General features: G+C 39.4%; 1 protein-coding gene across 4 annotated transcripts in view; it reads left to right on the top strand.

The window, feature by feature from the left end:
• LOC102683864 (neuronal PAS domain-containing protein 3) overlaps positions 1-25,393 on the top strand; it is a 279,046-nt gene that overhangs the window by 48,699 nt on the left and 204,954 nt on the right. For 3 of the 4 annotated variants that reach the window (XM_015350527.2, XM_015350529.2, XM_015350530.2), the window contains exon 2: positions 17,563-17,661. The exons of the other annotated variant lie outside the window; for it this stretch is intronic. In XM_015350527.2, the coding sequence (XP_015206013.2) occupies positions 17,563-17,661 (99 nt within the window). The remainder of the gene's footprint in view (positions 1-17,562; positions 17,662-25,393) is intronic. 4 annotated transcript variants of the gene reach the window in all.

Here is a 25,393-nt window from a genome sequence, read left to right as displayed (position 1 = left end):
TTTTGTCATTGTGTTTGATCTTGAGGAACACGAGTGAAAGGTTTCACAGGGTCCACTTCTCAGGCTTACTTCAGCACGTGTCTGAGCAGGGAGAGTGAAGTGGCTCTCTGGTTCTTGCGATTACCCATTCAATGACCAGTAGAGTCAGGTGACAACTTTATCAACACCCCTGAGTCAATAGTTTGTCACTGTTCGTATCGGATCGATTAGCTGTTCAAACCAAATGAGCTGGGTGGGACAAATGGGCTTCTCTGGTTTGTAACCAATCTCATGTTCTTAATATTTCAGCAGCACTGTGTAGCCCCATTCATATTTGAAGTAGAGTTGAGCTCCCAATAAAAATGGCATTTGTTTTTGTCTTTTTTATAAATCTCTGAATAAATGTTGCCAGAAAATGGATGGAAATGTAGAGAATGGCTGTATGTAGTTAAATATGCATAAATATACTACCTGCTAAAAAGATTTAATGAGTATTTGTTTGTTAATACCATAGAATAGTGAATTACTAAAGATTCAATAAACTTCAATACCTGTATTGTTTATAACATACCATGAAGTTATGTCAAAGCTTTTATGTATTTCTGAAATGCTCCATGCAGTGTATGTACTGTATGTGTGTGTGATGTGAATGGGTACACCCAAGAGCTGGTGTCTCTCTAGCATCTGCTTGTGCACTTGCAAGAGTTTGATTGTGTGTAGAGACTGAATCATGAAGTAAAGAGGAACAGACTGATTGGTTGTCTGTGCCAAGGTCAGGCGCAGCAGAGCTGGGCATCACGTGGAGCAGAAACACACTGCTTAGCTAACCTGAAGGGAAAGGCTGAGATTTACACTATGTTTGGAAGAACCCCTGTAGAGATAAATCATGGATAAGTATAACTTCCATTCATGTTCACTTCCGGACTGATTTTGCTTTGGGGTGTGGGGGGGGGGGGGGGGTTGTACCTCACATTGCGAAATGTCCTTGTCTGCCTATTTTAATTTGATATTGGAGCAGAAGCCATGACATGATTTGTTTTCGTCTTTAATGTGTGCCGTGGACAAATTCCAGGAAGGCTCGAGTCCTGGTCGGATTCCAGAACAGGCCAAGAGAACGCTGATCTGATTGCCAGCTTCCTTCTTGTCGTGTCTTTTCTGATCATGTGGTGTGTCTGAATAAGGGGGTTGAATGAAATGCCTTGGCCTTCTCTGATAAATGTGACAGAATTCTCTGAAATGCTGCAGAAATCTACAGCAGGTTCTTAATATTACAGGCTGGGGGGGGGAGGGCGGTTGTCTGTTTCAGTTAAGCTGTTGCCTCTGGTTTCCTCTGGAGCTGGTTATGACAGGCATTGGCCTGGAGGAAACTGACTGCTGGACGTGAGCTCATTTGGGCCAGCCTGTCACACTTTAAAAGATGAAAAAGCAGGAGGTTTTGGTGCAAAGGTTTGACCTGGAATCAGTTCCTTAATCCTCAACAGTGTTTGAATCTCACAGCCGTAGAGCTTCCACTCCTGCAATTGTGAGTCACTGTTTGAACATGTTATTGAAAAGAACCAAGTGCCCAGACTGGTATGGTAGTTTATAATGCTGTTTTTTTTCCCCCCCACAGTATATTTCTCAGATGCGGGACCCTTTTTTCTTTTTTGCCTGTATTTATGTTTAGTGTTTTGGGGGACCATGTTTTCCTGTTTGTAACCTAACGTTTTATAACGTTTTATGAGATCGTTGGATTAATTACGTAACTTCTAATAAGGGAGATAGGCTGGAGGGCCTCGTCTAGTTTATAACCATTCCTGATGTTCTTACCTGTCCGCAAACAAAAAAGGCGGGGTTGCGCTCCCAAGAATCTAGGTGAAATGAAGAATATACGACCAGACGGGTGGGTGACACGTGTCTGAATGCTGCATAAAAAGGCATTTTCTGACGAGAGTTCTCGTGTAGCTCTGCGCTGTTGAACCAAGACCTTTGCTTTTGTGTGCTGCTCCCAGGCGCGAGACGCACAGTCAGATCGGGCTTCCTCCGCCCTCCCTCTCACGGTCACGAACACTGGTGTTCTTCTATCAGGGACTCGACTCGGAGTCACAGCCACCCTTGCAGTTTCTATAACTCAAAATTTGGGCGTTTAAATAGCTGAGAGGATAATGGACTACACTGTTTTTTTATTTTTCTAAAATTCCCCCAGCTGGGTAGCCGCAGTTAGTTTTGCGGTAACCCTTCTGACGTGCAGCTTTGCTTTTGCTGTCTGGTCGCCAGCATTCGGCTAAGCCAAGGAGTCGTTGGGTAGTAATGCCTGCCAAAGTTTTAAATACCAGAAAATAACACCATTTACCACATGCAGTGCAATTATTTTTGTGAAAAATTAGGCAGGGGTTTGCGTTTGTGATAACGTGTAGGCCCCTTTCCTGAGATACAGGAAATCTGAGGCTCAGCAGGCCATTCGGGATTGAATTTGTTTTAATATTAATGACATGCCTTGTGGTTAAATATTACATTCAACTTTATTTCAAGAACGTGAACATCAAGTCCTCACTTAATTAAAGAGAAACAATTATTTTTTCTTCGAGAATCACATTGCTTTGTAAAGAATTTACCATCCATATCCTAATAAAATGGAAAAAAAATATTAAATCAGCCTTTGTGAAACTAACAAAATGCTAAGCAGCCAGCTTTCAGAGCTGTACAAAAAATGACTTCCCAAGCTGTTGAGACTTAGGATAAGATTTCTAAACATGAAGGAAAATTTGCAAGACTATGATGCATCTACTGACAAATTAATGTTTAATGTCTTAGGCTTCTTGTTACAGAAGAGGGAAAAATCCTTGAGTTGTTCAACCTTGCATTCTGACAAAGCTGGCTATATTAACAGCATAAATATGAATTAATGTACTGTTCCTCAAAAAAATGTTGCACTAACTGGCTCCTGCATTTCAACCAGGAATGAAGGGTGTTATGAAAGTTAGGGGAGTTTAGTGAGGCTGTAGGGTTAAAATGTTAAAGCCTGTACTGTACGTCTCAAACATGTTAATTTGCTGTAGTTAACGATTATGTGCAATCACAGGACTCAAGTGACTGCAGCATTTTCAAATCTTTAGTTTAGCTAAGGTCGCTGGGTAGTTTTTATCAGTATGATATTCCCCCTAGAGAGGAAGCATAGCTTCTGGGCTCTCTTGGACAAGTCAGCTCAGCATGCCAACCAGTGAGCAGAAACTGACAGCTCTGGGCAAACATGTAATTGTTCCAGGTCCTTTCAAACCTGGCAGCTATTCATGTTTGGATGTAAAGCTCATTGAGCAAAGAGTTTAAGGAAGATGAGTTTACCCATATTGTTTACTGTATGTCTTTTGTACAAAAAATATTTCATTCTGATGTATCGACGCCTTCTTTTCTTTTTCACCTGTTCTAACTAAGGCTGTTTTAATTTTTATGTGTAATAGTCAGGTTTTCTAACTGTGAGTATGTGACGTTTCCTGTCTCTTTATTTTTACTGCGCTTGAATTGCCTTGTATTTTGCCTTTGATCTTTCCCTAACTTAAAAAGCCTCACTTGGGGAGAGTGTTAACAAATTTATGAGATATGTCCATTTATCTGTCAAGTTGTTTGAATACCAGGGGGTGGTAGCAGGGACCACCTCCTTAAAATTTGAAGAAACAGATCTGGAAATGGCAGTGTGGGCTCTGACCTAGCTCTGCGCCTGTACATTAAGATTGCTGTGCGGCTCAACTCTAGGGAGAAGTGCTACATTTGTACGAAGGCTTTGGATGTTGACACAGAGGTGATTAGAGATGGAACTGCTAGATTGAGGATGAGAAGGAAATTGCAAGTTGATGTTTTAATTGCCAGCTTCTGTGAATTTAAAACTGAATTTTGAATATCTTCATGCTTTTGATGTCTTTTGACAGTTTATTCAGCCTCCTAAGTTGAGGCTGGCACTTACAAACCCGTGTTAAATAAACGCAGCTGGAGTAAATCTTTGAGAAGAAGGGAGTTCTGGTTATAAAGAAATACCTTGTTCTACGTTTTTATCCGTTTCTTGCCAGGGTAAATGCCTTTTCCGTTTATGTGTATTATATTTGTAATCAATCAATTTAAAATAAACCAATTCTCACACCAAATTTTTAGCTAGTTTTTGATAAAGAGGAAGCAGTCCCTGTAATTACTGATGCAAAGCTTGAATGTTTTTAAAAGGAATTTATTAGATTGAATGAGAATGATCTACTTTGAGCATTGTGGTAACTGTCTGAGTAACCTAGAGTCAAAGCCTGGAGTTCTGCATATAACTGTCTTTGCCGAACTGAGTAAATTTTGGGCTTTGCTAATGCTAGGATGCAGGAGGAGGATGAAAAGGTGTCCTTATCCATCAGAAGGAATTTATCAAGCTTATAGCACTTTCCTTGACATGCTAGACACTCAGATTACCCCTCATAGAAAGGCAAAGCTACCGGAAAAATGAGAAGAACATATTCCGTGACACCAGCTACACAATATTGAGAGAGTTCAGTCTTTCCTTAAGAGATTAACTGATTGCACGACCATCAAGTCGGCCACTGTGCTGTAGGCAGAGAATATCCATCTGTTACCTGCAGTCTGTAGTGTTGACTAAAGTCAGTGCCAGCACGCCTGTCTGCCTGCAGTGTACTGGATGCTATGTTAATTGCATTTATACAGCACTTTTCATCCCAAAGGATCCCAAAGCGCTTTACATGTTGGAGGGAACCCACTTTATCCACACTAGGGTTATGTGTGGCAGCCGTTCTGCATCATCAGCGACACTGCACAGCATAACAGGTGGAGAAGTGAGAAATTGCTTCCGCAATTGAGTTAAAGGGAAAGCCTGCAAAGGCCTCAGCAGTAACTCCCTGCAACTCACAACTAGCAACCCACTGAAGCTAAGCAGGTGTGAGCCTGGCCAGTACTTCGGAAAGCTGAGGCTGCTGCTAGAAGAGGTGTTAGTGGGACCAGTAGGGGGCGCTCACCCTGCGGTCTGTGTGAGTTCTAATGCCCCAGTATAATGATGGGGACACTTTAATGTAAAAAAGACGCCGTCCTTCGAATGAGATAAACCGAGGTCCTGACTCTCTGAGGTCATTACAAATCCCAGGGTGTTTCTCAAAAAGAGTAGGACTATTAACCGCAGTATCCTGGCCAAATTTCCCCGTGGCCTTTACCCATCATGGTCTCCTAATAATCCACATCTATGAATTGGCGTCATCACTCTGTTCTCCTCCCCACCGAGAGCTGGTGTGTGGTGAGTGTAATGATGCATTATCCAGGTGCTACACTTTGGTGATAGAACGGAGTCCCCATTACCTGTAAAGAGCTTTGAGTGGAGTGTCCAGAAAAGTGCTATATGAGTTTAGGACTACAATATAATTTTGCCAAGATGAGGTTAACAACCCCACTCCTACAGACTGTGTCATGGGATCTTTAATGATCGAGTATTCAGAGCGTCAAGTTACTGTAACTTCTCATCTGAAGGATGGCACATGGTGTCTCCTTTCACCAGTCATTAGTTTGGAAATTCTGTTCCGGGGGGGAAGAGAGCTTCCTACTGGTCAGCCAACACCAATATATTCTAAATTGCAGTCTAAAAAAAAATCGTATTCAATCATCGAGGATCTTGGATCTGATCAGAAATTACACCCCAGTCGCAAAAAGCGACGATTTGTCTGGTCTTCAGTAAATGTCCAGTGCTCCCACAGTAGTGTATTCAAATGGCTGTATGTTTTAGCCCTCCTTAACTTGACATAGTCCTTGGGCTCACACTGTAGAGGTGGCCTGTGAGGTAAGGACACTGCAGTGCTGCATTGTCTGCTGTTTGGATCTCGTGCACGGCTAAGCCCTCTGCAGTCTCTCTGGTCCTGCTGTCAGTCTCTGGCAGGCAGCTCGGGCAGCGGCAGGCTCCTCACATGGCCTGACCAGCAGTTTACGGTGAAAGGAGAACGCAGCGTTCAGCACTCCCCCCTCCAGTCCCCCCAGCACGTCAGCGTGTCTGGCAGCCATGTTGAAAGGGTGGCTACTGTGACTGCCAAGTGGATACCAAAACCGAAGCCCAGAGGTCTGACAGTTAACCCTGGATGAAGTATTAAAATCAGAAGCAGGAGCTGCATGGTGTTTGGCAGCCTCTCCAGACAAATTAATTTATTGTAGCCAAACAATTTTGTTGTCCTCGTATGTTTTTTTATTGCCAAAATCTAATACGCATTTGAGTGCTGTCCAGTCTTCTGAAAGCTGTTGCCAGGCAGAGGGATGTTAAAAGGTTTCACACATTTCATTAAGGAAATAAAAATCACCCACTCTTCCTATTTGCACACAGAATGGATCAGACACCTGTCCTACCTGATTTAGTTGACCGACAGATTTATTTTTCATTGCCAAATAAATACATCGGATTTTGTTTTTGTTTCAATAATGATTGAATGAAAATCATTTTTGAGTCACAGACTTTGGTGAATTTTAGTGTTGTCTTCTCTCCCGTTTGAATCCCATTTTAAAGTTGTGGTCAGATCTCTGGTACTGTAGATAATCATTCCTTTCAGATGTAAAGTAAGGACATTATAAAGGTTATGTTATTTCATTTCTACACATCTGAATATGAGGGTTTCCCTACTCATTACACATTTACCACATTGTATTGTCTACAGGTTCCTTCAGGATCTGTTCATAAAGTCCTGTCTGTATCTTACATACTTGTACTGAAAGAACTATTGTAATGCCATTATTTTTGAAGAGAAAAATGCTATTTTACCTCATATAAAAGGTTAACAGCCATTACATCACTGGCACACTCCATGAATGTGTGTATGTGTACAACATACAGTATATGGGCGGAGCAGTGGCTCTGTGGCTAAGGATCTGTGCCTGTGGCCAGAAGGTTGCCGGTTCAAATCCCACAGCCAGCAGAGTAATCCTACTCCGTTGGGCTCCTGAGCAGGGTCCTTAACCCCAACTGCTCCAGGGGCGCTGTACAATGGCTGACCCTGCGCTCTGACCGTAGGCATGGAGAGCAAGCTGGGGTATGCGAAAAGATCATTCCTAATGCAAGAAATTGTAAAGGGTTAATAAAGTGATGTTATTATTGTTGTTATTATATTATTATTATTATTATTATTATTATTATTATATAGGCCTACAGTAAAAACAATATATATATTTAGCCAGGGCTTTCCTGTATTTCCGTAAGGATTTTAGAAAATCCCTGACATTCTTCTTGTATCATGCATACGTATAATGTGTATGACCTTTTACTGTGATCTTTACTTGCAATGTGATCACTGCATGTTGCTCAGTTTGCTTTATACAAAAAACCCTGCAGGAATATCATCTAGTGGCGGGTTACAACATTTTTTTGGGGGGGAGAGGAAAACAAACTTACTCCCTCTTTGTGTTTTTGCTCCCCAGAGAGCAAGTTGGGCCATGCTATCATAAGGGAAGATTTCCACAGGAATTGTATAATCCTGTATGTCTGGCGGGGCAAGAGTCACGAATGTCAGTTTGTGTTGGTGGACCTCCAGCTGTCCCGAGAAATCAAGTTGGGGACAGCAGTGGAGCAGTGGTTAAGGTTCTCGACTCTTAATAGGAAGGTTGTGGGTTCAAATCCCAGCCTAATGCCACCTCTGTGAATGGGTGCAAATGTTAAGTCATTTTGGATAAAACGTCATATTAATGGAAATGTAGTGTAAGTCCTAAAGGTTGCATTAGTGATGCATATTTGGCAAACCGGAGGTGAGCTGTCATAGAGGTGTTTTCAAATTGAAATTTAATATTCAGTGCACTAATGTATTCTAAACAGCAACTTTGGAAATTTTGTGTCTTAAGTTTGATATATCCTCTACAGCTACATGACTGTAGCTTTTTCTTTCTGTTTGTGCTTTCCTGCCTGTCAGTTATCATAAACAGACAAGCAGCAGGATTTTTTTGTAATGCGCAGTAGTGTTTGGATAATGTTTATTCTTTGGTACTGGAGGGGAAAAAAAGCAAAAGACTGAAATGCTTTTGTGCTCCTCTTGAACCTGTGGAAAGGTGTGGTTGAGCTCTCCCGTTGAACTCTTCCTGTTCAGGGTTTGTGAAGGCAGGCACTTAAGTCGCAGCTGGTGTCAAAAGTTTCGATTCTTTCATCTGCAGGAGTGCGAGGAGCTGCTTCTTCCCTCGGGGGCTTGTAAGGACTGCGCAGTGACTGCGTTTGTTGTGCTTTTAAATGTCATAAAGAGATCTAATCGGGTGGGCTGTAAGCTAATATAACACACAGGAAATTGACAGAACAGTGTTTTTTTTCTGTGTGCTAAGTAAATGAAAATGTGAAGGACATGCATATCTATTGATAGAGATACAAGAAACAGCAACAGTCATTAAAACAGCTTGCTTTGAATTAGGTATGTTTTAGTCATGCCTTCCCCATCATTATTACAGTGAAGCCCCAGAGTCTCCTGTAATTTCTTACAGAAATCTTTTTAATGCTGTTTGTATCCATGGGCTATAATCAAGTAGTGATTGGATAGCGTGTTGTAAAGATGGCTCTAACAGTGCATATTTTTAGAACAAGAGCTACCAGCAACACAAAATACAGGGAAATTGTCGGTCTCTGATGAATATGTGTTAGCATGTTTTATTAAAAGGTTGTCAACAAAATGAGCAGGGAGACTTGTTCTGGACCTCTAGGCTACTTGTATTCTGCTGAGCCAGATACAGTACTATCAAAAAGTTTGCAATTACATGTAAAATTTAGATTATTTGCTGTCAGCACTTTCATTGTACACAGATCCTTGCTATTAATTCCTGCATAATCAGAGTGTATTAAGTGACTGATATTAAATTTGTTGAACCTCTTTCAAAACTGGAGTAAAATGATTATTGCCATTAGAAGTGTGCAGCATGCAGCTTGAGTTTTTCTTGTACAAAATTGTGCATTCTTAATGTATGTATTCTCTTTAGAGCATCTTTTTTCAAATGTGTTTCTGCTGTCTATTATACTGTTACATATTTAACTTGCTTAAAGGATTTAAAGAGCAATCTCTCGACTTTTTTAGATGTTCATATACTCTTTCTGAAACCCTACATAGGTTCCTAAATTACCCCAGTACTATAACACTATATAAAGTCTTTTAACTCAGGTTAAAATGTCAGCATTTAGTGCTATATTTGAAGATGTTGTTATGGACTTAAAGATGGCTTCACTTCATTTTCTGTTGTGTTGCTGATGTATGATCAAAGCCCTTTCAATAGACAGTGGCTAAAAAATAGAACTAGAGTATCTATGATTCCCAGAAACATTCTGAATTATCCATGGACTAGGGAAAAAAATAATCATTAGGAGGTACAGATGTCTTATAGAACAGAGTTTCTTATAGGAGAGGCTGACACTACATGTTTCAGAACAAAATAATAATGAAACTTATTCTCCAGGAATTATAAGAACAAATGCATGAATAAGTGCATAAATATATATGTACTGTATAATAAATTACATTAAAAGAGATGTCCAGATGTTTTGTTTTCTAAAGATTAGAACTACTTATTTTGATGGATGTTTTTTGCAATGGTTTTAGGCTAAATGATTCTTGGATACAAAATCCTTGGGTCATCTCCCCACAAATATTTTAGCACAGGAATAATGTAATATTGTAATGATAAAAGCATAAACTAGTTGGCTGGTGTCCAGTTTATCAATTACTTTTTAATTTTTTATAATGGGCTCTAATTCTTTTTTTTTGTGTATTGTGAATCAGCCAGGCAGAAAGTACAACAGAGGAAAACACAAAACAGATTGAGACACGTTTTGTAATGATAGTCTTGTACCAAAACAAGTCACAGCCTCTTGTGCCTTGCCAGTTAGACTGATACAGCTCTGCTGTGCCTCAGTACAGGCTGATTGACAAGCAGCGGAGACTTTGGTTTCTCATTTACTCTCTCAGGCAACATCCTGCAGTAAATGAAATATGACAGGGAATATTGTCCATAATACGGGGAAGTGAAAACAAAGCACAATTTCATACAGTCAAAAGCCTAATTGATGGTTGTAGCAGCAGATCACAAAATTACCAAAAGATGTATAAAATTGGAACTGGAAACACAGTCAAAAATGTATTTTTCCAGTAGAACCTTCAGTATCATTAAAGCATGCTTTCCTTTTAAGTGCAAGATTCAAAATTGCAGTGCTTTAAAGGTAATTTTGGTGTCTTGTTTGGCTTGAAATCTAAAGGCAAGTCTGGGAATATATTCAATACTGTCAGATGACTGTCCACTTGAAGCAATCACAGCGAGAACCTATTTCTGCAATTACAGAAACCAGTATTTTTTTCTCCATGTAGAAGAAAATTTGGATTATCTACTAGTTTAATATGTACTGATAGATTTCATTGTCTTTTGCCAAAGCATGCGGGAAAATTATCTTTGCTCATCTCTAGACCTTTTTTTTATTTTTTATGATATTTAAAAAAAATGGCTTCAAATTAAGGCTTTTATTTAAACTGAGTAAATAGACTGGTGATTAAAAAGAAAAGAGTACTGAAGGTCACTGTGACAGGCAGGGACATAAATGAATCAGTGCAACATAATTCAGCAATTTCAGTAATAAGAAAAAAAACTTTTTAAAATGCTCTTCTGTTATCTTTGCTTTCAGATCCTCCTCATCTTTTTTAATACATACTGAACTCAATCTGAATTTTTATTCTGAAATGAAAGAATCATATCACCTACTTTAAATGAAGCCAATTTCCAGAGTTAAAAATACCTTATATTAGTAATTATATACTCAATGAGGGACTGATGTTCTAAATGTCATGTACAGTAGGGCTCAAAAATAGAGTTTTTACTCTGGTGCTGCTAGTGTGATCTTGGGGGACTCTGTTTTCAGTAGGCTTCAGCTATTGCTAAAAGAGTATCTGGCAAACAACTGTAATAAGCTCTCACTGGATCCTGACTTAGCTGTGTGCATACTCTTCTGTTGTACAGGAACATGCTTTTGTTGCCCTGAAGACTGGGGATTGGACTCAGAGACTAGAAGCTAGTTCTTCAGCTGTTACATGTGATTGGAACACAGAGAATGATATTATGTCAGCCATATCACCCTGCAACTCACAACTGGCAACCCACTGAAGCTAAGCAGGTGTGAGCCTGGTCAGTACCTGGATGGGAGACCTCCTGGGAAAAACTAAGGTTGCTGCTGGAAGAGGTGTTAGTGGGGCCAGCAGGGGGCGCTCACCCTGCGGTCCATGTGGGTCCTAATGCCCCAGTATAGTGATGGGGACACTATACTGTAAACAGGCGCCGTCCTTCGGATGAGACGTAAAACCGAGGTCCTGACTCTCTGTGGTCATTAAAAATCCCAGGGCGCTTCTCGAAAAGAGTAGGGGTGTAACCCCGGTGTCCTGGCCAAATTTCCAATTGGCCCTTACCAGTCATGGCCTCCTAATAATCCCCCTCTATGAATTGGCTTCATTACTCTGCTCTCCTCCCCACTGATAGCTGATGTGTGGTGAGTGTTCTGGCGCACTATGGCTGCCGTCGCATCATCCAGGTGGATGCTGCACACTGGTGGTGGTGGAGGGGAGTCCCCATGACCTGTAAAGCGCTTTGAGTGGAGTGTCCAGAAAAGCGCTATATAAGTGTAAGCAATTATTATTATTATTATAATGCCTTCACAGCTGTAACCGGCCTGCAGTTTAAATTGTGAGTTCCTGTATTTGCTTGGTTCTGACCGCTTGGGCGTGTATAGAAGGTGTTACTCTCTGAAACTGGGGTGGGGGGGTTGAGGGAACACATTGTTTACTCACTGCACCTTAATTGGGTGCCCTGTGCAGTATATCCCAGTTAGGAATTTCACATTTGTCCACCTGTCCTTTTCCATTACAAATGCTGGAAACATTGTACATCTGAGGTTCAAAAGAACACCTTCTTCCCTGAGTTGTCCTCTTCTTTTTTTATTCCTAACCACCTGGTAGATATAATGGATATCATTTCTTTTCCACCACGCGGTTGGCAGGGCATGTTGAACATTGTGGAGTTCTTTGAGGTTTTCATCTGGCTGGGCTGTTCCTGAAGAGCCAGTCCAGGTCACCCCTCTTCAGTAACCATGCTGTGTGGCACAGCAGCAGGGTGTGATGTGGAGCAGGCTCCGTCATTAATATTTTATCCCCATTTGTACCGTGACAGGTTTCTGATTTCAGGTGCCACCAGCTGAGTCTCTGGTAACTTGATTTTTATGAAAAATTAAAATTCTGTCTTCATAAAAATGAATTGTGTGCAGTCTTCTGGCACGGTAACACAGACACCCCTGTCCCAGGACTAGGGGGGTGGGGAAATCTCTAATAATGCAAACGAAGCAGGCAAAGACGCAGCAGTGGGAGATACCAAAGCGAAGACCCACAATGAGCTCATAAAGTTTAAATGAGGTTGACACTTGGCTGAGGGCTTGAAATCACAGTGTAGCCATGACACATCTTTATGGCACTGCTGTACTTCTGCACAAGTGCCAAAAACCATTGCCAGGTGTTAAACCATTGCCCTTTTTGCATACGAACTAGACTCCTCCTGGAGTCTTTTTTGACCTCCTGTAGTGTGTTCTTTCCCTCCTCCTCCTCCGCCTGCCTTTATTTCTGATGGTGACTTGACAGCAGCAAACAATATTCTCCCCTTTATATGGTCTTTAATTTTAATCACAGGTTTCTCACAATAAAAAAATCTGTACCTGACCTGTATTGAGGACACTTCCGATTTCATTATTCTACCTGCGAGGTGTTTGCATTTGTTAGGTCTAATAGGCCTGGTATGGAAATTTGAAATTTCTGAAGTAGCGGGGACCAGTTTTGAAAAAAGGAGAGCAACTTCTATTTTCTAGGCTTTTAAATCCGAGATAACCTCGTATTGATCTAAAAGAATTCATGAATGTCATGTTATATGAAGAACACACTCTGCACCGCTTGCCCACACTCATTATAATCCATGATATCGTGTCAAGCATCATTAACAATCACAGAAGCTGAAGAAACACTATGTCGATATGAGATAGCTTCCCTTGTTTAGTAGTAATGAAATGCACAGAGATACAGTGCAGATAAAAGTTTAGCAAGCGGGACAGCCACATCAGAACAATCTGATTTTTTTTTCTTTTTAAAAAAAAAAGGACAAAAAAAAGAATTTTATGCAAAGACTAGTAAACGAGATTCCTGTAGAGAGCTGTGTGTGGTCTGTGTTTTTTTGTGTACGTGAGGTGCATGTAATTGATGAAAATGAATTCCCTAAGCTGCTGGCAGGCAGCATGTACTTGTTAATTATTCAGGTGGATGACAAATGCAGAGCAGAGGTTCCTGCAAAGACAAAGTTTGTCTGATGCATGTTCAGTAACTGATAGGCCTGACATTCCATGGTGTCTTATTCAGAGCTAATCCTTATAACTCTGCCTGATGAGATGAGCGCGCCTGGTGTAGTCCTTTGTAGAAGAAAATGCTCAAATTATAGGGAGCTGAGGGAACTTTAGCGCATTACATAAATCCTTTACTTTGAGGGATTCAGTGGGGACAAGAGTAGGGAGACTCACCAGTGGATGAAAAGGGAAAAGCAGGTGTAATGGCGTTGTGCCAGTCTGCCAAGGTGGGTGGAGAAATCACCTGCCAGGTGATTGTACCCTCTCAGAAGCTTCTCTCCTCGTGGTCCTGGTAGCACTGTGATCTTTCCACTTCTCTCACAAATTGAAGCAGCTGACCTTAGTTTTTCTTTTGTCACAACATTGTGCTGTTTTATAACTCCCGGTTCTCTGGCTTTTTTTTCCAAAAGTATTGATATTTCCACCCAGAAAGAATAGGCACACTTTCACATGGAAGAATACTTTCCAAAAAAAAAAACTAAAACAAGTGTTGGTCCTGCCCGTGTCTAAAATTGAAATAAAATTGACACAAACATGACAATAATATAATCCTAGTCCTCTGTATACAGCACAACTACTTTAACTGGAGACAGTGAAAAGCTATGCATAATAAAATTGAGTGATCTGCAGTCGGTCCATCATGCTTAACAGCACATCCCTTAAAATTCATTTTGGAGAGCTCCTGACAGTTGTTTCTGCAACTGTGAAGGTGTCTAAACTAAGAATGGAATAATAACCCACACAGACACCTGTGAGTGGCAAAATGAGATATATCTATCACACAAAGGGTTTTTAGGTTTTTAGAGATATGACCATTTCACCAGTAAAAATGTAGGTGGTGGCACTGTGTGTTATCTAAATGGACTTGCTGTGAATTTACCTGTAAATGTCATTCACCTCCAGCACTCTAGTTGACGTCGATAAAAGCACCTTTAAATCAGCAGCCAGCTTCCCCCTGAAGTCAGTATAAAGTTACAATAAACATGTCAACTTCTGTTTCTTGTGGCTGCTGTGGTTTTGTGGTAAGAGGCTCCCACACAGTGATGGGTCTCTGATTAATCAGCCACTTACAGCTATGAATCAGTGGCTTGCATTTGTTTTAATTGCTGTGCAACTTCACTGAATTCCTTTTGCTGCTGAAAGAGCCACTGGAATACAGCTAATGCTGATGCTAATCTTTTCCAATGCGAGTTAAAATTCCTAGCTCACCTGCCTTGTTTACAGAAGTTTTTAGTTTTAGGTCATCTGTTTGCTCCTTTTAAAGGATATTAAACTATAGGATCAGTCTGTCCTCTGCAGCAGGCAGGAAAGAGTGTGAGGCAGTATTCTCATATTATCAGTAAGATGTCTTGCTGAGGAACCAAGCACTGATTTCTGTATTGGATGAGGTTTGCCCTCAGCAGGAACCTTTGCCTTCAGACCTCTTCACAGACACCTTCTTGAAGGGAGAAGAAAGATGGTCATGTAAAATATTTATCATGATTGTTCTAAATGGGAAACATTGGAAGACTGTGAAAGTCTCCTGGTACTTAGTGTTCAAGAGTTCAACACCATGATTGATAGCTTTACAGCTGTTTAGAAAAGACTGCCTTTGTGAAGTGTTTTTTGGCCAAACCGTTACGTGATTGTGAGTGGGAGTGGAGGGTTACCTCTTTCAAATGCTACACAAAAGCAAGCGATTTTGGGCCATTCTCCCAATCCAATCTTGGATGATGGGGAAAAGAATAACACTTCATAAGAAAAACAGACAAACTAAAAACTTTGAGATTTGAGAGTCTACAGGCATTCAGTAAGGTCAGCTGTTACCACCAGAAACCCTATACTTGGCAGTGCGGCCTTACAGAACTTTGATCATGTAAAAGAAAAAAAACAGCAAGGTCACAGGCGTGTGATAGGAGGCTTATCATGCTGCAGATGCAACTGTGACACATTTTCAATCATGCGGCTGATTCCTAGGAAATTGTCTCAAGGAAGCATTGGAGCAGTTTATGTAATGCACAAGGCAGACAGGATGAGTTTTTTTTCCCCCACGTGTGAAAAAGTGTGTAATTTAAAAGAATGCTTGGCATAGTGAGGAACACAGTCTTCTTTGATAAATGGGATAAATCTTCAGTTCCTGGCTATAATTTACCTTCACTGCATTGTAACAGAGCCGAATGCACAGCATTGTGGGTCCTATGTTGGACAGCGTGTTTATACAGCTACCATCGAAGTGGGGGAAAAAAGAAGGGAAGAAAATTGCAGTTGCTGACATTACGAACACCTGGTTCAAATAAATTGTGGTGTATGACATGTTGCTTTGCAGAAGGTTAAAACTGTAAGCCATCAATCTTGGGAGTTAGTTGTATATAGCACTCTAATTTAATCATGTAATTTGATTCATACATAAATCATGCTTCGTATATAATGATTTCAGGTGTACTGTTTATTAGAAATAATAAATATTCATGAATTCAGAAAATACCTATTGTTGTCCAGGTATTAGATATTCTTGATCATGGTGCTCACTGCTGTGCTTAAGGAGTCTGTATTGTATGGATCCTCTGTTACTCATACTGTAGTACAGTGAAAGAAGAACAGGATTTACTTCATAAGTGCAGGACCCACCTTGTCACTGAATATTTGAGCACTCTGCAGTATGCATTCTTTAAAGTGACAGATTTTATACAGTGCAGCAAATATAGGTCTTATTATTGAAATAATTACTTCTGAGTACTTTTCAATCATCTGTTATTTCAGATAATGTGAATCTTATAGACATAATAACCATGATCACCATGTCAGTTTAGATCCGTTGCAGTGGAGTCCTTGTCTGTAAAGGATGGCTATCTTCCTTTCATTAAAGATTTTTCCCCATTCTAGCTTGACCACCAGAGGGACATTTTGCAAGTGAACAATTAAACATTTGTAGTGTACCATGAGGTCTTTTAATATTTTTTTTAGCTAATCTACCTTATTAACAAAATTACATCTGTAATATACAGCACACCAATAATCATAAACTTGTGAATCATAGTTAAAAGTGGGATTTGCAGCTCCTGATGAATTTGAACAGTTCTGAGGATCAAAATTACGTAGACCTCTAAAATTGGTTCAATTAGCAGGTACATGTTACTCCCTGGGAAGACTGTCAACTTTGTGATTTTGTTTCTGAACCAGGGAAAACATCTGCTGGCCAAGTCGAGGGTTGAGGTCAAACAGAGACCAACGGGCACCAGAGAGAAGGCAGTGCTGAGCGTGAACATCATACACTAATCTTATGGAAAATTGTGAAGAAAATCTGGAAAATGCTGTTAAATGAATCGGCAGTTTGCAAGACTCTTTTACATGAGTCATAACTTACTGTAAATCCTTTGAAAATGCGGCATGTTACACAAAAAGGCAAATGGAATAATAATACAATGTGCATGAATATCTGACTTAATGAACACAGGTAGTTAAATCTATGAATCAAATTATTGGAAAGCCACCACTGGAAATTACTATAATGACTTTGTTTGCGTGGGTGGTGTTACATGCATTGAGTTTTATGGAACCTGTAGTGGGAGAATGTTAATGTTTTTTCGCAACATGCCTCTGTCTTCTTTTCTGGTGTAGAAGGATTGTGTAGCGGTTTCATTTTTTTTTTCCCGCGCAGCCTGGTTTTATGATTCAATTGCACCGATACTCTCATATATAAGAAAAGCGTTGCATTTGAAAAATTGAATATGGTATCAGTTCTGACAGCCCCTTTTTGAGGGTCAGTAAAATTTCAATAATTCACTACAGAGTTAAAGTCAATTTCAGCCGCAAAATGTAATAGATAGAGCTTGCCTGCCATCTTCAACCTAGTTGCAGAACACTGAAGGGGATGTGACATATCGGAATTTAAAGTATATTTGTTAGATCAGTCAGTGAAGAGCCTTATAAGATTCTGTCTGACAAAATCTTTTAAAGTTAGCCTTAAAACTTACACCACATGGTTCATATCGCAGTCAAGAGGCAAGCAAAGATTCACATGGAAACAGAGGTCTGCTGGCGGTGGTCTTAATACAGTGTCCAGAAGATGTATCAGTTATTTATTGTGTTAAATAAAAATACTAGAGTGTGAAAACGTCAGACAATATCACTGATTTTTTTTTTATTGTTTCATTGATTTTTTTCTAATCGGGGAGAGGGGGGTGGGAGGGGTTTAGTCGTCTTCTCTCCTATAGCCTTTAAGAGATTTTCACATTTCTCCACAGCGACCCCTACTGGGAGAGGCCAGCTAATGCCAGCTCCTGTTCAGCTTCTAGGCCCAAGACACTCCACCTTGGAGGGCAACAACATACCTCATCACCATGGTAATTCCCTCCCTCCTTCCCCCTCCTTCCCCTTCCCTCCAGTCAGGGGCAGTGAAGACCCTAGCACGTGATGTAGCTCCATCTAGCATTGCCAGTGTCAGCTTTAAGGGTAGAAAGTCTGTTGTTCAGAAAATAAATTATGTCAGAGCTCATTTTTAGCAGCAGCTGTACTGTTTATAGAAACATACCTGTTCCTGAGTAAAATTGTTTCATTTACTGAATTGAGACCCTGGTTTCATGATGCTTCTCTTGTGATATTAAAAGGTTCATCTAGGATTTATATGTACAATTGCATGTTGTTTCCTTTCCCTTCCATGTCTAGGCTGTATGTAAGATGCTCCACAGGACATTGTTTCACATGCATTATAGCGGGATCCATGTAAACAGCTTTTTTCAGTGCAAGAAAAGGATCCAGCAGAGGACTGTGTAATGCTGTTGTTGTACTTGCAATGGAAGTGTTTTGTTTGAAATCATGTGGAATTATTTGGGAATGCAGAACACAACGCATCTACAGTAGATCCTCCGTTATCCTGCCTCTTTTCTGAATTACAATCATACTTTTATATGTAGTATTTGAGTAGAATTTTTTAAAAGGTTTTTATTTTTTTTCTGTATGTGCAGCATACAGAAAGCCTCCGAATCATATTTCCCAGTGTTTGTGATATCTGTTTGACTGCCTTAGTCCTCCGAAACTTTGAGATAACAAGGGGGTGAAAGAAGCAGTAGAAAAACACGCACCTCCATCTTGTGATTTCAAACTTCATTTCTGTTTTCAGATCTCGCCAAAAAGATTGCTGGTTCTGAAAATTGATTAAAAAACGATTAAAAAACAGTCTTCTGTTTCACTAGTATTTATTAGTTCCTTTAAACACAAACTTCAAAACAAATTATTTGATGTAAAAATTCAGTATGTAATAGGTTTATTAAAAATAGCTGTATGGGTTGCTGGATTGATAAATTATATACTTCTCCAGGGAATTTACCCTTTAAAGCTGTGGAACCTGTTATAAGTTCTCCAACTAGTGAGATAAAAGGAATTGTGCAAAGTGCAGTCTTTATACATTCCACTGGGATTTTGCTTACCAGCTTGGCTTAAAGCCTTACAAAATGTCTTTTCATTTATCTTCTCCCTCTCATTTTGTATTTCCTTTGTAAAAAGCCACGCATATTGAGAAATAAACAGCAAGCATGATTTGTAAATCTCTCAGGTGAATTATCCTGAAATTTAAATACAGGAATAAGTTGGATTAGCATCAGATTGGGTATAAATGAGATGTTCGTTACACAGAGAAAATTCTCTTCTAAATAGCACATCATGTTTTTTTTTTATAAGATTCATCCGTATATAACCAAATTGCATGTATAACCATTTGATGTTACAGCAGCTCTCCACATGCAGTTCATGGATAAAACTGAAAACAGGCCCACTTTAGTGTCACTAAATTGGTTGTCAGTTTATCTCCTATCTTCCAAAATGCTCTATAGAACTGAGGCATCTGAAAATTGCAAACCTATGGTTTTTACTACCACAGGATGTTTCCAACTGAGAAGCAAAACCTAAAAGCTAAATAGAAATGAAACATAACATTGGAGTACTGTTAAATATGCTTTCCTTAGTTAAAGCTGAATAAAATTATATGCACGCTTCTGACACCTCCCTCTATTGTGAGTGTGGTAAACAGTATAGTTATTTGTGAAAACATACAAATTAAATGACTGTGCTTCCAACAAAAAAGAGAGGAGCTTCACTGTTTTTCATGCTGCATAATCAAGTATTCAGCATCTTAGATCTGGAGTGCTTCTGCGTTTCTTTAAAGAGCTTTTTAAAGGGGCTGAAGAAAGTCTCCTTGCAGCTTGTACGAGCATAAGACAGAAAACATTTTACCAGGCAGGACTGCCTTATCTCTGTTATCAGCCTTGAATGGACATTTTATCTACTTTTAAATAATTTACAGAATGGGGAATGGCTAAAAGTTGTATGTAAGATACTGTCTTTTACAGTAACTCTTAGGGTCTTTGTTTGACCAAAGCAGTTTTTAACCACCCTTTTCAGAGAGTCTGAGCTGTGTTGTGGCTTTATGGTCAGGCAAATGTTTCCTTATTTGTGAGTAGCTTCAAGAGCTGAATGAGGAGTTTGGAAAGGAGCAGGTTCCTTATAGGTTACTGGAATAGCACTTACTCTAGTTGTCTAACTTGTTTGTTTTGGCTTGAAAAGTTTTTTAGTTTTTTTAACGTCTCAGCTTTGTACTAATGCATGTACTGCACATGACTTTACTGTGTCCCGTGTGGCTTCCTCTGGTTAATTCCTGATCTGAAAGCTTTTCCTTGGTCTTTAGGTCTGTAGACAGGTTTGTAGATCTGATATAAATAATTAAGTCTTCCCAAAGTTTGTAGGAAAGTAGAACAAAAATGTTCTTCTAAAACATTGATCGTGTAAACTTACTGTATACTGTACATTTAAAAATGATGCATAAGATTTGTAATTTAGCTGTTTGACCAGTTTATTAAAAAAGGGCAATGAATGTCCTGAAGACTTAGTTTAATGTAATGTGTGGCAGGTGGCTTGTGTTGCCTGAAGAATCTCTTTAGGGCAAGACTGCTCAGCAAACACATAAATCGCACCACATTTAGTTGCCATGGGGATTTTATTTTTGCAGACAAACTTCTAGACTTCAGATTAGGCCTGAGCATCACAGCTGTTATCTTTACTTTGTTTAAAATGCCAAATCCAAATCTGAATAAAATTGGGACATATACTTTTTTTGCCTTTAAATGCAGTGATTTATGTATACCTAAAGTAGAGATTACTTATTTTGGCTTGATCTACGAATTCTTGCCTACAAATGTCAGTCCAACTTGACAAGCGTGTGGTTGTGAAAGCTCAAAACCTGGGGTTTGCGTTACAGGGCAAGTCCTAGCTGGAATGCATTGAATTTAATAGAAAGCTAGTTAGGATTCCTAGGTGGTTATGGTGCACTGTCTTTGAACATATGTGATAGCGAACAAAAAAAAACACTAATTTTTCTGGGGCGCTGTTGCTTCAGTAAAAGCATAAATATAATTTAATATTCAGTCCTTCGGTTAGATCCTGATGAATGTAATAGAGAGATGAAATACGTACTATATGAAGTATTTGGCGTGCCTTGCCTAGCTGATAGAATTGCAGCCTGGGAATGAGGACGAGGCTGCCCAAACCTCCCTCAGTGTTGTGAGGAATGAGCCAGGGAGTCTGCTGCAAGGGTGTAGATGGGGACATGGGGGATGCGAGGGATTGGTGGAGGGGAGATCTGGGTGAGACTTTCCTACTGTACGTAGGAGAGTGGAAGTGTGAGACACGAGGATCTGTTCCTCCCCCCCAAACCTCGGATATAAAATCCATCACTGGAAAATTCCAAATTTAAAAGATGGTTTTCTGCAGAAGCACCTAAAGAAATGCGGTGCTTAATCAGAGCTAAATAAATAGTAGTTTTAGTTTAGTTTAGTTTAGTTTGGCTTAGAGAGCTGAACACATGTCCATCATTGTTTGGATTGTGGTCCCCCAAAAGTGTAGAATACCTCCCAGGTGAACCCCCTGCTTTGGAAACCAATGACACTGGAAAAGGAATCACCCTCTTCCCAGCTCTGCAGGAGCTGAATCATGGGACTACATCTCTGTCTCTCTGCTTCTGACACCAAGATGTGTGTGAATAGACTGACATTTTTATATGTGCATGTGTTTGTGTGTGTGTGCACTAACGAATCATCCTTGTTGCACATCTCTGAGTGACTGGTGACAGTGTACCAAAAGTTCGTTCCTAATTTCTCCCAGTTATAGCTATCGCAAGGGGCTTATTACATCACAGCCACAACAACATGCTGTGTGCTCTCTTTTAGAATCAAAGAGATGGATCATGTCAGAGCTCTGGGTGGACATGTTGTTTCGAAATCAAACAAGCAAGCAGACAATATAAATAACCGTGCACTAATAGCATTGCATTAGCACAAAATATAAGCAACCTGAAGCTGTGGCATAAGTCTAATTTGTAATGGCATTATTATGATAGCTTTCATTTTCATTTAGTTTTTTTTTAGTAATCTGGGACTTTTATGTTTTAAACAGCCATCCAAATGTGCCCTTGTAAGGTGTTTTGAACATTTCATGAGGATACTGTGGTCTGGAGTACTTTTCTCCAAGTTCTGCCTTTGATCTTTTATACTGACCTACTTTCCTGAGATTGTAGAAACTATAGGAATTCAGTTTTGAGGTGCCTCAGCATTCAATTATTTAAGTGGTTTCTTTTTTCATCTATGCTACCTGTTTCTTTGGTTGAGTACTGTACAGTATATTTAATAATGTATTGTATAGATTTATTCAAGAATAGGTTTCTTCTGTATAAAGCAGTTCCTAAACCAGATTCTTTACTCAAGCTGCTTTTGTTGGAACAAAATTGTCAGGCATTTCATTTCAGGGCTAAGCTGTTTAGAATAGTTTTGCTGTTCTTTTTCAGGTGCTATAATATCCTGGTCTTAAGGAATCCTGTGCTGATATGTGTGTGTCAGTCACTGGAGCTGAAGGCTGTTGGAATAGCAGAAGGGACATCCTTTTTCCCAGAGTGCACCTCTCTGCACTGGCAGATGCAAAACTAAAAGCATGCTACAAAGAAAGCAGACTAAAAGAAAGTCATTCGTTAATTTTTAAAAACATTAAATGCTTACTTTTGGTAGGTGTCTTTGAAATGCATGAAAGGATTTTCTTTTTCCATTACGGATCCTGCTTTCACTTAATTTTGCTGCATTTTGGCAGTGATACAGTTTAGATTGATTTTTAAACTCAATAGTGCTGTGTCTTTCAGATGGCTGTCTGCTGTATTGAGAAAGTCCAGCAGCTCATTTAGCTATTTTTATAGCAGTGCATTGTGAACAAAAGTGAGATTGTGACAGCATGCTTGATTTCTCATGCAAAAAGGAGTTAAGCTAAATAATACAGTGATGCAAGGTGCCAAACTTAATCTAGCCTGCCTGTACTAAATACCAATGTGTTTTGTTAGAATTAATCTCTCTGTGCCAACCCAAAGATGATTGAGCTATTGACAGTGGTGACAATTCAAAGGAGCATAGAATAAGCACATATTGGTATATTTTTGAAGAATGGGTCTATAATACACAATCAACACAAGTTTTCTATCATTTGGAATGAGAATAAATCATGAAAAGCCTTGTGTTTTGTTGTGCGAACAAAGCAACAAAGTGGTTCTTTAGAGTTTTAACTGTTTTTTCAAGCACTGATTTTAATTGATTTAATCGATAATGTTCCATCACTACATTTCTATTTATATATAATAAAGTATTGGCACAGAACGTCACATGTGCATGGTTGACATACTCCTCCAAGCCATGAAACTGCCTTATAAAGAGCTGAGAGCTCATATTCTGAGCCGAGGTCTGAACTGATGTCACACGTCATGAAAGATTACTCTGGTTTCCTTAGGTTTTCTTCAGCTGGTTATAATCAGATCTGCCCTGGTGTGATCTAAGACAACTGATGCCAAATATTGGCTTTTAGAATGAGGCCCTTTCTCTAAAACATACTGTAGCTTTTTGCCTCTCCTAATACATTTCGTTCTGCGGGTCTTTGTATTCTTTTACACTGACATCATATGTGCATCTCGAAGCAGTCTTAATCTAAATTTCTGTCTGATATTTAATTATTGAAATATCTATAGATTTTATACTGCATCATTCAAAGAGCAAAAAATGCTATTGGTTCCAGTACTCATCATGAATTTTTCATACCTAACAGTATGCAGTGTAAATATCCCTGTGCCGTTACAGTCATGTTCAAAAGAGGACAGAAACAAAAGTGTAAACTACAGATATTTTATCAACTTTTTTAATTAAACTTTTTTTTTTACCTTTTTACCTATTTTTTTGCAGTACACAATTAATTTTCATGTGAAGGAATGGAAAATCTTCTTGCAGCAGTCATAATTTACTGCTTCTGAAAAATGAAGATCAAAGTCAAATTAAGTTCATCCAGGTCTATGTAATATCTAATTTGGGAGCCCCAAGCAACATTCATTCTTTGAATTTGGTATTGCAGCAATCGTTAGTTGTGGAATGGCATAATTATGCAGCTGTTGCAGCAGCAAGATTGACACATATATTTGGCACAGACCACGTGAACTATTCATGAGTTGCATTTGGTAGCTTTTCAGGTATAATTAATTGAATCAAATGCCTGTGAGGTTTTCTAAAATATTAACAAGATAAGATTAAAGAATCCTGCATCTGGCTTAAAGCTTTAAAGAAAAAGTAAAGGGAGTTCATAGCACCTCCTCAATGAATCTGTCTGCAGGTGCATTGTTCAACTCTGGGCTTTAACTTGCTTTTTCCTCAAAGAGCTCTTTATTCTTACTTTCCCCAAATTCCTTTGCTTCATTCACTGATGCAGAATGTTGGCCCATTGTCCTCAGTTTTTAGTAATGGTTTTATTTGAACAACATTAAATACTTTTTCTTTGTAACAGCTGATTTGCAAAAGTATCATTTAAAAGTCCCTTATACATTATACTTCACACACACACATTATTATATATACATTTCTTGAATTTATTTCTAAAGATAACATTTTAGTGAAGACATTCACTGCATTACAGAGTTGCGCATAAAATATTCCCATGTAAATGAATAAGCAAAATGCTTTAGCCTTTAGCTTACCCTGCCTGCGGTTCATTGTATGATTATTGTGATGAGGTTAAAAATTAGTCTGTTGTTTACTGAACATAAGATCTAATAGTTAAAAACAAAGGCAAATAATGTGAAAATCAAATTCCTTGTCTGGCCTTCAGAGGCCACATCAAAGTCAGATTTAGTCATTTGTTGTTGTTGTTTTGTTATTCTTTCCCAACTTGGTACTCTGAGGAGGTTGGGATAGATAGAAAGTTTCATTGGTAACACAGTGTGGGGCAGAGCTGAGACAACCTGCTTACCAAGAATGGAGGAATTTAGAAAGCGTTTAGAAAGTTGGAGGGGAGACAAACTCCAGAAGACGTCAATTTGTATTCACATAAAGCTTTCTCGCTACGAGTGGCACAAATAGTGTGGAATTGTGCAGCCTTTTTCTTTGACCTTAAGAACAAACTGAGACAAAATGAATTACACTGCATGAGACAGCAGCAGAATGATTCGGTCTTTGTCTTTCAATACAATCTTTAATATATTTGGGTTTCGTTTTTCTGAACGCCTATCGGACTCCGCAAAAGAATAAGCAGAGTCACTGAAGTCAGGCTTTGTTCTACGGATATAGGCTCGGGAGTTTAATTGGGGGGTTTATAATGGAATAATGCAGCACTGAACTATGGACAAAATTGCAGAAATACAAATGAAAGGCATTTAATTAATAGGAAATGTCAAAACTGGACACTGGATTATGCGAGAGCATCCATTCAAACCCTAAGCATTTTAAGTTGGTTGTTGGCTCCCAGCAAATTTTCATTAGGTCACAGGAGGCTCGATCTGCTTTGAGTGTGTGGGCAGGCCATTAAAAATTCCTGATTGTGCTTTTGCCCCCATATTTCTGTGACTCACTGCACCAGCTGCATATGTTTTTTATCTTCTTGAGGTTTGAAGATGCATGGCCTAGAACAGCCCTTTTTTATTGAAGATCCTGCAGTGTGTGGCAGAACTTTCAATTGAATATTTCTGTGTTGATTTGCGAGAAAGGGTTGTATTTCCACATATTCTGAATCGAGTGC

This window comes from Lepisosteus oculatus, chromosome 8 (genome assembly GCF_040954835.1).
Source record: "Lepisosteus oculatus isolate fLepOcu1 chromosome 8, fLepOcu1.hap2, whole genome shotgun sequence".
NCBI lineage: Eukaryota > Metazoa > Chordata > Actinopteri > Semionotiformes > Lepisosteidae > Lepisosteus > Lepisosteus oculatus.
This window is presented reverse-complemented; position numbering and strand designations above follow the sequence as displayed.